This window comes from Fukomys damarensis, unplaced genomic scaffold (assembly GCF_012274545.1).
Source record: "Fukomys damarensis isolate Sample0158 unplaced genomic scaffold, DMR_v1.0_HiC HiC_scaffold_31, whole genome shotgun sequence".
NCBI lineage: Eukaryota > Metazoa > Chordata > Mammalia > Rodentia > Bathyergidae > Fukomys > Fukomys damarensis.
Genome location: NW_022900943.1, coordinates 17,398,116 through 17,415,246, shown reverse-complemented (window position 1 = coordinate 17,415,246; position 17,131 = coordinate 17,398,116). Strand labels below are relative to the sequence as shown.

General features: G+C 39.7%; 1 protein-coding gene across 7 annotated transcripts in view; it reads right to left on the bottom strand.

The window, feature by feature from the left end:
- Pip5k1b (phosphatidylinositol-4-phosphate 5-kinase type 1 beta) overlaps positions 1 to 17,131 on the bottom strand; it is a 411,290-nt gene that overhangs the window by 61,131 nt on the left and 333,028 nt on the right. For 6 of the 7 annotated variants that reach the window (XM_033757714.1, XM_033757716.1, XM_033757715.1 and 3 more), the window contains 2 exons: positions 9,162 to 9,317; positions 3,928 to 4,072 (listed from right to left, as the gene is read on the bottom strand). In XM_033757714.1, coding sequence (XP_033613605.1) covers positions 3,928 to 4,072; positions 9,162 to 9,317 — 301 coding nt within the window. The remainder of the gene's footprint in view (positions 1 to 3,927; positions 4,073 to 9,161; positions 9,318 to 17,131) is intronic. The other variant, XM_033757717.1, reaches the window with a different exon arrangement.

Below are 17,131 nucleotides of genomic sequence, written 5' to 3'. Positions count from 1 at the left end.
TTTTTTTTTTTTTTTTTTTTTTGGTACCGGGGATCAAACTCGGGACCTTGTGCTTGAGAGGCAGGCAGTGGTACCACTGAGCTAAATCCCCAGCCCTTAATTATTTGATCTTTGACAAAGGGGTAAAAAAAATACATACTTGAGGAAAGATAACCTCCTTAATGAATGCTGCTGGGAAAACTGGCTATCCACATGCAGAAAACTGAATCCATACCTGTGTCTCTCACCATGCACTAACCTAAAATAAAAATGGATCAGAGGACTAAATGTTCAAACAGAAACATTTAATCTGTTAGAAGATAAAATTCTTAAAGTTATAGGTGTAGGGAGGAACTTTCTGACTAGAACTCCAGTTGCACAGGATACAGCACCAAAAACCAACACACAAGATAATATTGAAGTGTGTGCATCACAACAGAAATTACCAACAAAGTGAGACGACAAACTACAGAATGGGGAAAAATATTTGCCAGCTATTCCCCAGAAGATTAATACCTAGAATATATAAAGTACTAAAAAAATTAGGTCCCCCAAATAAAAGACCCAATTAAAAATTGGGCAAGTGTTTTATGTCTCTGAGCACCTGCACCCTGCTCTTGAGTGTCTTCTATCTGCCCTCTAGTAAGCCTCACATCACTTTTTCAAGCAATAAGCAAGTGAAATGAGCAGGCACTTCCCAGAAGCACAAACAGCCAATAAACACATGAAGAAATGTTCAACATCTCTGGCCATTAGAGAAATGCAAATTAAAACCATACTGAGATTCCATCTTACCTCATAAAGAATGGCCATCATCAAGAAATCAAATAATAGGGTTGGGTATTTAGCTCAGTGGTGCTGCCACCTGCTCTCTAAGTACATGATCCCAAGTTCGATCCTCGGTACCAAAAAAACAAAACAAAACAAAACAAAAAACGAAAAACAAAAACAAATAATAACAAATGCTGGTGAAGCTACTGGGAAAAACAAACCTTTCTACATTGCTCGAGAAATGTAAACTAGTAGAACCACTGTGGAAATCAGTGTGCGGATTCCTCAGAAAACTAAAACTAGACATTCTATTTGACTCAGAAAGTTATTTTGAAACAACTCACTTTTAAAAAGAAAGGGAAGAATATCATAAGTAGCTGAATTTAAAAAATTCCCCCATCTAAATCTATTTATGCTAGCTAGCATCAACATAAAGAAAAGTACCAAGAACAACAGCACAGCTCTGAGAGTATGCAGAGAGATGTACACACAGAGGTAGCCTGTACGCTGGGCAGGAAGGACCAGGTGTCAAGAGAAGGCTAGATCCTGGGGACAGACTTTGAATATCTGGGAGTTAGTACCTCTGGCCAAGTGTCCAGAAACTAAACAATGACAACCCCTCGAATCACCAAAGCCAAGCAAAAATACTTTTGATTTTGTCCTGAAAATTTCAGTACTGATTTAAGAACATGTCTAATTATATGTCCCCAATAATTACCATAGTAGCAAACAGTAAGAAAGTACTGTGGGATCCCATGAAAATGGTTCTTGACCTTGTTGAGAATTTCTTGGACTTTCCAACTATCTTCTGAGTTGCCATTTGGACTTGGGACCAGATTTCTTTGGCCCCATGTGTTCCGCCATACCATGCAGATGGGAAAAACTGTGGCTTAACTCGCGTACCAAATTTGAACATTCAAGGTATTGTATGCTACTTTAAGTCATTTTAAATGTCCTCAGTTCAAGGGAACTAACCAAACTGAATGATTTTTACGTAGTTCAGATGAGCTAAATAATGTATAATGGAGCCTTAATAGCTGGCTCTGTGCATGGAACATTGGCTAAGATTTGTGGCTCACCTGGCGACTTGTTACAAGTCTTGGAACCTAAAGTGATTACCTAACTTGCTATTCACCTGGCCTTGCATCTGGTCAAGAGAGGAGAACAGCAAAAAGAATAAAGCAATACAGCAAGTTCAACCACCAATGCATAACTTGCCAAAAGACCAAGTTAGACTCTACAGATACGCAGGTGTTAAAAAGGATCTAGTATATTGATTTATCTTTCTGGAATTAACTATGCTATTCATGTAAAAGTGAAAAATCACTTACAGTATGAGAAATACTTTCCTTGCATATTTTTTGGGGGGGTCAGTGTTGGAGATGAAACCCAGGGTCTTACACATGCTAGGTAAACACTCTTATAACAAATGATAGCCCTGGGCCATAAATTTGATCTTGATTGTTTTTTCACTATCAGCCACTGAACCCAGCTCTTTTGTATAGAGCTACATTCCCAGCCTTGACTGCTGTTTTATTTTTTTATTTTGAGACAGGGTTTTGATAAGTTGCCTAGGTTAGCTTCAAACATGCATTCTTCTGGCCTTAGCCTCCCAGAATGCTGGGATTACAGGTCTCAGCCAGCACAGTCAGCTTCATCTTGATGTTTGAGAGCTAGATTTCAAGAAAAATTCATTTAACATTTAACAAATAATAATTATCTCTATTCTCTTTTCTAGAATTGTAGTTATAAAACTGTACATACAAAAATAGAACAAGTGAATTTCATAAAGTTGTGATCTCTGTAAAAATGATACTTTCTATCACCAGAACTCATATGCAAGAATACCTTATTTAAAAAGAAAAAAAATGCCAAATGGAAAATTACCTTCTTATCTAAGAAATTTTAGTAACCCATTCCAGTGCCAAAATGCACATTAAATATTTGAGAGTCACTTTACAGGTGAGAAGTACTACAATTCAAGTTGTTGGCAAGGCCGCGTTCATTTGTGAATGCTCTAGGGGAGATTCTATTTTCTTGCCCTGTTCAGCTTCTAAACTCCACCTGCATTCCTTGGTTTGTGGTCCCTTCCTCCATCAGTAATGCCAGTGGTACAGCATCTTCAAATCCCTCTTCTCTCTCACCTCTACTTCTGATGTCACATCTTCTTGATTCTGATTCTCGTCTTCCTTTTATAAAGACTTTTATGATTTTGGGGGGCTTCTTTGGACAATTCAATATACTATTTCTCTATCTCAGGATTCTTCTTGGGGGGCTGCAGGGCTGGCTTTGAACTCCTGAGCTCCAATGATTTTCCTGTCTGAGTCCCCTGAGTAGCTAGGACTATAGGTGCATACTACTGGGGCTGGTTTTCAGATATATATATATATATATATATTTATTTTTTATTTTTTATTTTTTTTGGTGTGAGTGATTGAACCCAGGGCCTCATGAATGCTAAGTATATACTTTACCCCTGAGCTATACTGTTAGCTCCAGGATTCTTAACCATATCTGCAAAGTTTTTTTAGCTACATATGGTAATATATTCACAAATTTAGAAATTAGGACATGGACAACTGTCTGTGGAGGCCATATTTATTTTTTATTTTTTATTTTTTTTGGTGTGAGTGATTGAACCCAGGGCCTCATGAATGCTAAGTATATACTTTACCCCTGAGCTATACTGTTAGCTCCAGGATTCTTAACCATATCTGCAAAGTTTTTTTAGCTACATATGGTAATATATTCACAAATTTAGAAATTAGGACATGGACAACTGTCTGTGGAGGCCATTATTTTGCTTACTACAATCAGTAAGGGCACACATACAAAACAGAATCTGTAAACATCTTTGTAACTATTTTTGTAACATTTACCAAGACAGCTTGCTTAAAAAATTCATCAAGAAATTACTTAGAGGAAAGGAGTGAAAGATTTGTCTTCTCCCACAGATCCAAATGTATAATTTCTACATCACAAAATGAATACCTGTAAAGAAGGGATGCCCCATAAATGCACTTCACCGCAGTGCAAATCAAGCATGTCTCTTTTCTCTTACTTTTGAGGCAGGGATTGGGCACATCCTGGTTGTCAGAGACAGGTGGAGACACTGCTTTAGGTCTGCTGTTGATGTGTTAACAGTCTGGCTGGGAAATTGTGCTTGCTAAGGGTTACCTGTTTGAATAAAGCGTTGTCCTGTCTTGTGGGCATTGTTCACTGACATATAAGGAAGAGGATGAAATAGTGGTTGCCAAGGAAGCAGCTTCAAACAGTGATGGAGTACTAGGTACCAGGTCCGGCCTGTGTCGGGATCCCAGAGCTAGGGAATAAAAGCGATACATGCTTATGCATCTTAGTAATACATGCTGCTTTAGTAGCTACAATAATTTCAGTGAGTCAAAAGTATTCATTTTACATATCGAGCTGCAAATGAAATTACAAATTAACTGTGCTCATCTGAACTACAAAGAAATGTAAAAGAGCTGCTTGCAAACAGGTTAAACAGAAAGGAAATTGCATTAATTTGGAAAATGGCTTATGGAAATAACATTAGGAATGTTCTTTTATAAATCTTATAAAGTGATCTGCTATTTCAAAAAGATGACATTACAAAATCCAAGGAGATTAAGGAGATAATTTGACTGAGATTAAAAGGATGATTGGCAGATGTGTAAACAGAGAGAACCTGCTTTGGTCTCCCTATGAAATGCACAGGCCTATGATTCGCAGTTTGGATCCAAAAAGACTTTTCAAGGGCTGTGAAACACTTCAACAGGCCAAGAGTCCACTGTTTGAGCCCACACATACTTCTGAGCATGATCCACGCTCTTCTTGACATTATACGTTAACAGCAAGTGTGCATTATTAAAAGTGAGAAAATTGTTTCTTTTAAAAAAATCTAGGAGCCCATGAAACACTGATACAAGAGGCCTTTCTTTTTAAGAAAGAAGAATGTTCTAGGCTCACCATGGTCATGCCCACTTTGCTGGAGTTCATGTGGATTCTTTTTCACTTTTTCCCCATACTGAATCCAAACAGATGATAATAAATGCAATATAATCCTTAGGCGTTCCTGGCACTTCCTGCTCATCATGGGATATTCAAAACTACATATTTTCAGTATGGAAATGGAAACTGAACCAAATATGCACTTTCACAGAGGAGTGTCAGGTTTTGAGTTTTTTCTTTCTTTCTAATGGGAATCGAACCCAGTGCCTCTACATGCTAGTCAGGCACCAGGATCTTGGTTCTGAAGGAGTTTATGTGGTGCAGTAGAGAGAGGGATGGAGGGAAAATGGAGTCAGGAAGAACAACTTTACTCTAGGAGTCCGGACAACACACTGAAAGTTACGGATGGGGGAGTTCTGCATCCAATTCAGGTCAAAATAAAGAACACCTATAATGCATTGGGATGCTGACCATATGAAACCACGAATAACCAAAGGTCATATTCAAACACAAGAGAGGCTTCAATTTAACATGATATCTGGCCAATAAGCTTGAATAAAAATGTTGACTTCTACTTAAATACAAAGACAAATATGAAACTCCCCAAAGATATTGAAACTTGGGTCTGAAAAATAATCTGATATCAGAGTCCACTGAACTGCAACTAATTAGAAGGCAGACAGAAGTTGACTTCAGAAAAACTAAGGTCTTGGGCATGCCCTGCTTTATTTCATAACCCAGTCATGATGAGTGACCGATGTGAAAAAACACTGGGCATTCAGTGACTGAGTCCCAAGTCACACATTGTCTAAAAACTGGGTAGCGGAGCCCCCTAATCCTGAGGAATGGCTCTTTGAAGCAAGGAACTGTTTCTCCACTCTCCTGCTTTTTTTTTTTTTTTTTTTGGAAATCAATGAGGTAGGTAGAATTCTAAGATGATGCCCAGTGCCCCACATCACTGTCTGATCTTCGAGTATGGGTGGTTCCCATGAATACAATGAGATGTCACTTCTCTGATGAGCCTGTGTGACCTGGCAAAAGGGATTCTGCAGATCCGAAACCCAGGTTGCTTTGAACTGGTAACTCTGAATTAGTCAAAGGAGAGAGAACCCAGGGGGCCTGACCTAATTACATGAGCCCTTAAATCAGAGACAGGCAGTCCGAGAGTGGAAATGTTGAGCGGACTGATGTGCAAGGAATTCTTTGTTTGCAGACAGTGCGTGGATGTTGCACAGCAAGGAATGTAGTGATCCTTAGAGGCTGAGTATGGTTCTCAGCTGTCACAGAAAAAAGAAAAGGGGATCCCACCTAACAACAGCAAGGAATTGAATTTTGCCAACAACACAGATCACTCAGAAAGGGGATTCATTTATAGCAGCTCCAGATAAGAACTCAGTCCAGCTGGTCCCTGATTTCTGCATTTGAGATCCTTAGCAGACAATCTAGGTGAGCTGTAGCCAATCTCCTGATTTACAGAACTACCAGCTATTAAGTGGGTACTGCTTTAAGCTGATGTTTTTGCGGTAATTTGTTACATGACAGTAGAGAAGGAACACAATACAGACATAGCAAGGATGCAAAAAAACAAAAATAAATGGTTTAAAGCTTGTGGGAAATTTGCCCATAACTTGATGCACTGTGTAAGGGGAAGTTCCCAAGCATGGGGCATGAGAAAGAGGCCAAACCCTGTACATGAGAAACTGTGCAGAGAAACTCATTTGATAATAAGATGTCATAGTCTCAAAGAATATGCTTTATGACCTTCTAAGGCCTTCCTACATATAATGTCTCATAACTTAAAGCAATGGCCCAACAAGTCATGTAAAGAGTACAGTATGGGTACTTGCTCCCATGTTTCCAGGTACACAGATTCTATGCAGTATGTTTATTCACATTTCCTTTCCTTGATTAACAACGGGCCTCATCACCTGAACTTCAGAGGTCATTGTGAGCACACTATTCAAAAGCTTCAGTAATGTAGTTTAGAAGTAAGTCTGTCCCCTGACTCAGACGTGCTCTCCATCCTCCCTGCTGGGCCACACTGCTGCCCACGCCAGGACGGGGAAGAGGTGGGCCAGCCCCTGGCAGCAAAGTTAAAAAGAATGGGGATATGGAGTGAACTTGCAGAAGAAACTGCTCCTGGAAGGTGGGACTCAGAACCAGAGAGAAACAACCATTCACTCAGTGAGTCCCTTGTTCTGTGCCCGAAGCCACTGCCATCACTGGGCACTGTCTAGATGCTGAGGCTATGAATGACCTGAGAAGCTTGTCCTCAGGAAACTCAGCATTTCTCCAACTTCATAAAACAAAAGGCAAAAGAGGACAGAAAAAACAAAGGGCTTATAAAAGACTGAAAGTGGGAAGATGAAGGTGGTAAGTGTTTGATAATGGGGATTATCTGCTGGATGATAATTTTTTTTAACTTAAAAAAAAAGTAAGTTTGTCCTACTTCCCAGACTGTCATTTTCTTCTATTTCCTAGATGCCAGTAATTTTAATGTGTGTGCTACGAAAACGAGGTCAGTATGGTGGGGGAGAAGCCAAGGCAGAGTCGATGAGGGGATGTGGGTAGAGATCTCTCAGGAATCGGAGCTCCAGTACAGAAAGGACCGAGGGCAGCTCATTAACACTTCTGTTGAAATCATTAACTCTGGATACAAGTTGGTTTATAGGAACATAAGAAAGAAAGAAACCCAACATAGCTCTTGTGGATAAATGCTGCAGAAGTGGATAGAAAGAACACCCTATACAAAGGACTCAGAAGAAAAAGGAAACCCTTACAAGATATCTTGTCTTCTATATGAAGTAGAAGACATTTTTTAAGGAAACGTTGGGATTCTCCAAAGAATATACTGATAGAAAAACCTGAAGTGATGCTTCTCCTTATTGGAATGGAAGAGAAAAACCAAATGATCAACTCAGTAATTAGAGAAAAGCACTGAAAAGATTCAGTATTCATTCTTGATACAAAATTTTAGCAAACTAGCAGTAAAAAGGGAGCTTCTTTGACCTGATTATGGGTACTAACTACAGCAAACTTCTTTTGCAATGTGAAACATTAGCAGCACTACCTTTAAAATCAGGGAATTGTGGAAATCAATACGGAAATATCTCAAAGAACTAGGATTAGAGGTTCCATTTGACCCAGCCATCCCTCTGTTGGGTATCTTTCCAAAAGAATTAGAAGAATCATACCACAGTAATATATGTGTACCCATGTTTACAGCAGCACAGTTCATAATAGCTAAAACTTGGAGACAACCCAAATGCCCATCAACTGGAGACAGGATAAAGAAGATGTGGTTTTTCTACAAAACGGAGTAGTACTCAGCCATAAAGAATGAGAAGCTAGAAACGTTTACAGCTAAATGAATGCACATTGAGGCTATACTCTTAAATGAAATAAATAGGACACACTTCAGTAAATACTGAATAAGTTTTTCTGGTGTGAAAAACTAAAAGTGTAAATAAGATTCAAATGGTATAACTGAGAGTGTGAAATAGGAAGAAAATGACTAAAGGGGAAGTGGGAAGGGGAGGGGAAAGGAAAGAAGGGAAAAGAAAAAAATGTGAAAAAAGGAAAAAATGGAAACAAATTCTTTGTAAATAGGGAAGGGTGAAGGGGGTGAAGGGAGGGCAGGGGGATGGGGATAAAACAAGAACCAAGACATATCATGTAAAGGTACAAGATCCCAATGATGAATGTAACTGTACTGTTTGCTTTAATGTGCCAATAAACAATGTGGGAACAAAAATCAGGGCAAGGCAAAGCTGTACACAGTCACCATTCTCGTTCATCAGAAGTCCTGGCCAGCAAAAAAAAAAGAGCATGAAGAAAAGGGTTATGGGGCCTACGCAGTAGCAACAAACAGCCAGAATATCCAGTTCTTAAAGATAAGATACTATTTTTAAAAAATTATACATGAATCAATCTCTGCATCTGTTCAAGGAATAAATCTAACAAAAGAGATATATAGTATTCATTTAATGCAAGAAGAATATTATGAAATTTTATTTAAATTCATTAAAGAAGATCTAAATAATTGAAGAAGCAACTTGTTGCATCTATGTGTGTACATATATGCACACAGAATAAGGCTAGAAGTTAAAAATGGTAGTATTTTGTAGGATTACAGACTTTTTGGAATATTTCAGTATTATGTAATTATTTTTACCATCAACCATAAATTGTATTATTTACACGGTATTTAAAATTTACATGAATTGGAGCCAGGGATGTAGCTGGGCGGCACTGCGCCTGCCTGGCAAGAGCAAGGTCTTGAGCTCGATTCCTGGTGAGAAAAATTTACATGAATTATAGCATACTATATGTAGCCTTAAAAAATTTAATAGACTACTATCCTTCAGAGCAGCATTGTCTAATTTCTCTACTGTGAATTTACATTCGTTGTATAAGTAAACCGTGCATTTCTCTTCCTTCCTGAAGTTTCTTATCTTTACCTTCTTCATCAAGGCTGCTAAAACTCTGTCCTTCAGTCAGCAAATCACGCCTCTCGTCCTTCCATTCCTGACTAACCGAGGACACAATCTCCTGTGAAGTTGCCTTTAAGGCAGCGATGGAACTGTACCATTTTTTAGAAGGTGAAGCTTTCAAAGCTAGACAGAAAGGAAAAGGGAGAGACAGACGAAAATACTTATAAAATCAGATGCATATTTTAAAATTAATATATATTATTTGACATCTTATTCGAGTAGAAGGAAAAAGCCTTTATATTTAGAAACCATGCACATATACACTGGAGATGAAACAGTGTTCTAGCTGTGTTATTTGTCCAAAATGACATGACTTTAAAATATCCTAGAATAAATGAAAGTTGAAGTTCCCAGAATTTGAAATAAAGTCTCGAGGTGAATGTTACAAGTTTTTTTTTGTTGTTGTTAAAGAATTATTTTCCCCCTCCAAACAATGTTTTTCTAGTGCTGGAGCGTCTGGGTGAACTGGTAAATGCAGATGGTGAAGTACAGAGAATTCTCATGACACCAGTTTTATTAAGTCGAGACTGGGAATTTCTACACATGCCAATGTTTAATCTTATACTCATGTTGCCTCATTTAGCTAAGGTACTTCTGCTTGCATTTCTTTTTCCATGAATTTCTACTGAAATTTCCTACTCAGTATCTTTTTTGGGTCACGGTTCTCTCAGATGTATAATTCACTCCCCATCTTTATCCGAATGGCATTTGCCCACTTTTGTAAGTGTGCTGGGAACCTGAAAGCATGAAAATGTACTCTGGCATCCTACTGTGCTGGCTAAGACTCTGACTTCAGATTAGGTATAAAGTTTGCCTCTTAAGCTGCAGCCCAATCATACCTACACTTAGATTCCCTCTTCATAATTCTTCATGGTTTAATACTGTTAAGGAATTCTTTTGGAGGAAACTGGAAGGGGAGAGGGAAGTTGAGGCTCATATATGCTTTCCTTAAATTTGTTTTTGGCAGTGTCTCTTCTCCTTTGGAGGTTAGCATAAAAGGGTAAGCTGACAGCAAATGCATTAAAATAACTGTGTTTAGCTGTGGGGATCTCAGAGCACAGACGGCACCGCTCATCTGGGGCCTTCTCATTTGCAGCTTGTGAGAACTTTATTGCAGAAGGACTTTGGGATTCACAAATGAGGCATTCTCTGTTTACCCAGAAGGGAAGGTTTGTATGTCCCTCAGGCAGCCTTACAACCATAACAATATTGTCATCATCATAAATAGTGTGTGTGGAATGCTTTGGAAGTCAACATTCACACTTCACATCTCAAATTATCCACATGTCCAAGGAAAGTCGCCCCTTTTAGAGACCAAGCCACAGAGACTAGAAAGACTGACTAGCTCCACATCACAGAGCTAGACAGCATGAACCCCACGAGTCTGTCCTGTTTTCTTCAGTTGTCTAATCAGAGGTTCATTTTCTGTTTAACATTCTAATTTCTGGTTAAAGTGTGTGTGTGTGTGTGTGTGTGTGTGTGTGTGTGTGTGTGTGGTGAAGCTAAGATGGGCATGGTAGCTGATAATCACAGCACTCGGGGAGGATAAGGCAGAAGAATTGAAAACTGGAGCTCAGCCCTGGTTGATTTAGCAAGATCCTGTCTCAAATATAAAATAAAAAGGGCCAGGGCTGTAGCTTAGTGCGATGGCCCTGGGTTCAATCCCCAGTACTGAAAACAAACAAACAAAAAAAACAAATGAAAAGATAAAATTAGACTTTGCTTTTCTTTGAGAAGAGATTTTGAATGTTTAAAAACTGATCAAAATTTATTTTAATGAAAACCTAAGTGGGTCACAGTTTCTTTAATTCTCCATTCTATTAACAGTGTCCAGAGCCAGAGATTTGGCTCAGTGGTTCCGCCACCTGCCTCGCAAGTGAGTTTGAACCCCGGTACCCACCCCCCAACAAACAAACGACAAAAAAAAAACAGTGTCCATCTCAGTGTCAGTCTCAATAAACACACATACACTGGCTTCTGTTGTAGCATTCTGCCTGCTTTCATTAATCTTTCATAAACTTTGATATATTACCACCTCTCAATATAGTATTTTAGGGCTTTTAAATCAGAGGATATCAGATGTGGTTTGGGAACCTCTAGGAGTCCCTGAGACCTGCTCAAAAGAGCTGAGGGGTTAAAACTGTTTTCACAATATGAAGACACTGTTAGCCTTTTCACTCTCATTCTCCCATACTTTTCAGACCCCACGTGACCTACGGTGCCTCCACTGATTCAGAAATAGATGTAAAGCTAGGGGCACAGGCCTCTAATGCCAGCAGTCTGGGAAGGCCCCTGTGTCCCTCACAAGAGATGTGAGAGACATAGCCATTTTCTTCTAAGTCATATATTAGGGATGTGGAAAAAAAGGTAAAATAATGCCTTTTTTCTTACAGTTACTTGTTTGGAAAACGTAATCAATTTTTGAAATTACTTTTATGTAAAATTTTATATTTTTTGTTAAAATTGACAGGTTACTTACAGTGGTTTCTTCTTTTTTCCCTTCGGTGCTAGGGTCAAACTCAGGGTTCTCCTGCATGCTAGGGATAAACTTTGTCACTAAACTACACCCTAGCCCCTGTAATGGTTTTCTTGTCACTTGATATGAATTAATAAATTAGTTTATAATTTAGATTGCTAATATGTGAAATACAGACAGCTACACAGAAATAAAAACTCTTCAGGATTCTGAATAATTTTTAAGAGTATGAATTGGCCCCTGGACTGAAAGTTTTGGAATTGCTTTTCTATGTCATCATGTTAAGGCTGAAGCTAATTTTCTGCAAAACAGCTATGATCAGAAGATTGGGAGCAGCACCCAGGAAGCCTGAGCGTGGTCAGAGCAGGTGACATTAGAAGCCACTTAGGAGGACTAAGTTTACGGGTGATGGCTCAGAGAGGGCTGCAAGCCCAGAAAAAGAGCAATTCTTCATTTGCTATCAGCATCAGCATATGATGAGAAACAGAGATGACCAGAAAATACATCTCTGCCAAGGCTACTGCACACCTAAGAAAATAATTCTTTTATATAAATAAAATAAAGGCAGATTTCATACTTAGAGGAATGTGCTGAGACTCAGTCAACAGATTAAAAAACTTAGATCTGAAAGAAAATCAAATATCTCAGGGACTAATGACCGGCAATCTTGGAAGGTATTTTTGGCTGCAAATTCTCTTCTTTTGACAGAACCCCCTGGATTGGTCTTTGGCTAAGCTGGGTCAGTAACACTGTAGTGTCCAGGGCCCATTCCCAGCCTTCTGTTGTACCACTTGCCTTGGCCACTTTTCAGCTTACGTACTTGCCCTTGCCGAACCTCCTATGCCCACGGTGCTTACCAGGCCTTTTCACATGTCGTTTTTTCTCCTCTCTCCTAATAAACTCTGACTTACACTTTCAGGAATTCAGTTTCATATCCTTTTCTTTGTAAAGCTCTATTTTGGAAAAAATTGGTCTTATTTCTCTTGGTGTACGCATATAAATATGCAAAAACTTTCCTAGTGCTGGCTTCCCAACATTATGAATCTGCTACATGCTCCAATCCTTGACTCAAAATAGAATTAATTTTTAAAGGCTTTCTATATTGCCAGTGCTTAGTACAGTGCTAATTTTACAATAGGTGTACAAATGTGGATCCAATGAATGCGTTAATGTTTTGAAATCTTAGAACAGTGGGATTTTTAACAAATTAATTTCATCATTATATTCTAGTCAAGAAACTCAGTTTTAGCTCTTTTGACACATTATTTGGGAAGGGAATTTCAGTGCATTTTAAACACAATGGTGACCAATATTTCCAGAAAATATAGGTCTTTGTAAAATGATTCCATTGGCAGTGTGACTCAACTGTGGGGCAGGATGAATTGATGTAAGAAAGTTAAAATAACTGACTTCAAAATGAAACTTGAAGATCAGGTACTATTTTCTTGTAGACAGCAGCAGAGCCTCCACTTACAAAGAAAGTTTGCACTTAGGCAGGCAGTAGGGGGTTTATAGTAATCACAGCTGCCAAAATCATTTTCAAGTTCTGTTGTAAAGTGTCGACCTTACTGGTTCCCCTGCTGCCTTTTGGTGGACGCAGTTCACAATTCCATCTGTTAATGCACTGTGTGCCAGACAGTGAGTGACTGGATGCCTGCTGTGCGCCTGGATATGTGCTGGGTGCTGAAAATATATTCACATGAACCAAAGAGCTACAGCAGCTAACCACAGAATGGTAAGGACTACGGAGGCACCAGCTAAACCGAAAGCTGAAGGAAGAACAAGGGAAGGGTAGCAAGAATTTGGAAGCCAAGGGAGGAGAGTGCATTGAGATGTGGGGACATCGTGGAATTTGGGATTTGGGAGGACAGCAGAGGGCTCAGAGGCGCCGCAGTCAGGAGGAGAGAGTGTGGGGTGGAATGCTATGGGAGAAAGTTACAGGGGAGAAAGAGAGGCCAGCACACGAGGGAAGCCAACTCCAGGACTCCACACTCTAGGGAACCCACGGAAGTTCCCCTCCCCCAAATCTCTTATTGTTCTTAGCATGGAAGAGTTTTAACAGGAAATCTCTAAAAGCAGATTTATATTTTAAACTGGTTTCTTTGGCCACAGTGTGGAAAGACTGGATTGGATGGGGATGTAACTAGAAGCACACAGACTCGTATGTGGGGGGAGTGGCACAATTTTACTTTATGCCAAAAATAAAGAAATAAAAACCTCAAGCCACAGTGGTGGAGGCAGGAGTGGCACTGTGACAGAAGGGGACAACCTTCTGCTGTCTTAGAGCGGAAGCCTGTAGGTGCAGGTGTGGGGCAGAATGTGAGTGGAGGCCAGGGATGACGGCAGCACTTGCAAAGTGAGTCGCGGGGTGAGTGGGAGTGGTGGAGGCCAGGGCTGCTATGCTGTCCGGAAAGAGAGTGGGCTTTGTGAGAGGAAGCAGTCAGATTACAGTGGACCCTCACCTGGACTGGCCTCATCTGGACATACAAACAACTGTGTTAATGGGGTTAACAGAAGATTTATCTACCTCTTGTTATCTGTAGTGTGTACCCAGGTAAATGTCCAGATCTCAGCCGTACTGACTTAGTTATAATCAATCAGCCCTCAGGAACCGATCAAGTTCGTAAGTCAAGGGTCCACTTTAAATTCTGGGCATGCTGAGATTGTGGAATTGCTAGCACAAAAATGTGAAAGTTGACAGCTGTTCCTCACACATAGGTCGATTATCTAGATAGAATATATAAAGAACTTTTAAAAAAATTAGACCTCCCAAATTTAAAGACCCTACCCAAAAATGGGCATCTGAAATGAACAGACATTTCTCAGACAAAAAAGTAGAAATAGCAAATAAACATATGAAAAAAATGTTCAACATCACTGGTCAGGGCCAGGGATTTAGCTCAGTGATGCCGCGGCCTGCCTCGCAAGCGCAAAGACTCAAGTTCGACCCCCAGTACCAAACAAACAACAAACAAAACAAACATTACTGGTCATTGGAGAGATGCAAGTGAAAACAATGCTGAGATTCCACCTCACCTAAGAAAGAATGGCTGCTATCATGACATCAACCAATAACAAATGCTGGTGAGACTGTAGGGCAAAAGGAACCCTGCCTGCACCACTGTTCATGGGAGTGTAGACTGGGGCAGCCACTGTGGAAATCAGCACAGAGATACCTCACAGAACTAGGATCAGAGGTCCCATCTGACCCAGCTATTCCCCTGTGGGGTATCTTCCCCAAAGAATTAAAAGAACTGTACCACAGCGATACACATGTATCCATGTTCACAGTGGCACAGTTTGTAATAGTTGTGACTTGGAAACAGCCCAATTGCCCATGAACTGGAGACTGGACAGAGAAAATGTAACTAAAAAAAAAAAAAAAAAAAAAAGGAGTACTACTCAGACATAAACAAAGAGAAATTAGAAACATTTACAGCTAAATGGATGCACATTGAGGCCATACTCTTAAGTGAACTAAATAGGACAGATGTGTAAATACCAAATTGTTTCTCTGGTGTGAGAAAATGGAAGTGTAAATAAGGAATAAAAGATAATGTGAAATAGAAAGAAAAGGTCCAAAGGGGAAGAAAGTAGGAGGGGTTGGGGAAAGAAAAGGAGGGAATGGAATAAATGTGAGAAAAGGAAAAAATGAAAAAAAAGTCTTTGTAAATAGGGAGGGATGGAAGGGCTGAAAGGAGGGCAGAGGAATGGGGGAAAAATAAGAACCAAGATATATTATGTAAAGGTACAAATGTCCAATGATGAATGCCATTATATTGTGTACCCTAAATGTACCAATAAAATTAATTTAAAAAGTGGGAAGGTTGAACAGGCAAGGGGATGTGTTAGAGGGGTGGAGAGGGAGTTGTAAGTCCACAAGTCATAACTGAGACCTTCGAGGAATGGAAAATTACCGAGAGAGCTATGAAAGGGGAAGAGACTAAGTCATAGCCTGGAACCTGGTAAACACCTACATATAAAGGCAGGGCAAAGATGAGGAGCCACGGAAGGTCACCAAGAAAGCATAGAGGCTGGAAAGAAACCAGGGAAGTCTTGAGTCTGAAAGACAAGTGAAGAGAGTTTCACAGTCAACCAACATCAGTTGTTTCGCACACTGTACAAATGAGACTGAGAGTCGTTAAATAGTTTGAACAATGATTGTTGGCAACTTCAAACAAAACATTTCAGTGGAGTGGTGGAATCAAAGGCCAGTGAGAGTACAGGGAAGACTGACAAGAAATAAGGTAAAGAGAAGCCGCAAGTGAGCCCAACAAGCACAGTATGACTGTGAAGGAATAGAAGGATGCACCAAGAATGGGGGGGGGAGCAGAGATGCAGGGTTGAGAAGGTTTGATTTTAAGTTATAAAAGAACGGATAGACTGAAGGCTGAGCTACATGGCCCCAAAGGGTGACAGTTAAGTTAAAGCTATCCAGATGTGGAGGAGTTCTCTAGAGGGATTTATTCTGGACATCAAGGAGAAGACAGGACCCAGCACACGTCATGACACCCTTCATTAGTAACAGAGGCATACAGTAGGTACAATATATTACTACTGTAGGAGCTGGGGGTACCGCTATGAGCTTACAATCCAATAAAGACAGGATTTAAGAGAAATAACTAAAATCTATAAGACACAGAAGTAAAACGTACAGTATACTAGATCATGACAAATGTTAAGGAAAAAAATAAAGCAAGGAAAGTAGATGGGAAACAATTTTTTTCTACTGTGGCAGGACTACAAGCATTATCATTACCAACCATGAAAATGTCACAAAATAAATACAAGCTGTGCTTAAATGTGGAAACGACTTTACACCACACAAGTACTGGGTAAATACTCAAATATGTGGAGGTAAACAAGGTTAGTTGTACCTTACTTTATCATCAAAATAAATAACACAAGGATTAATGAAAAAATTAAAGGTCTGTAAAAAAGTGAGTAAGCATTTATGTTACTTCAATGTTAAAGTTCTTCATAGCCATAAAAATGATTTGGTATAGAAAAAATTCCACTTATAATAACATTTTAAAAAATGAAGTACCTAGGAATAAAAGAAAACTGCAACTTGTACACTGAAAACTAGAGTTGAAAAAAATTAATAAAGTCCTAAATATAAAAAAGATATATAGGTCCAGGGATATAGCTCACAAGCACAAGGTCCTGAGTTTGATCCCCATTACAAAAAGAAAAAGAGATCGCTCAAGCGCCAGGAAGAAGCCTGGGCCCCGATCCACCGTGGGAAGGAGAACCACGCCTGCTCCCGACCCAGCCGCCATCACTCAAGCGCCGGGAAGGTAGTCGCGGGGGTGCCCCTGAACCCCCATAAGCCCCCCCAACCGCACTCTCAGACCTCCTGACTGTGCCAGTCTTTGGACCCACTCTGCAAAGACAGAGGTGGTCATCAAGGGTATTTTTCTGAGTTCCCAACTTTGAACATCCATTATATTATTATATT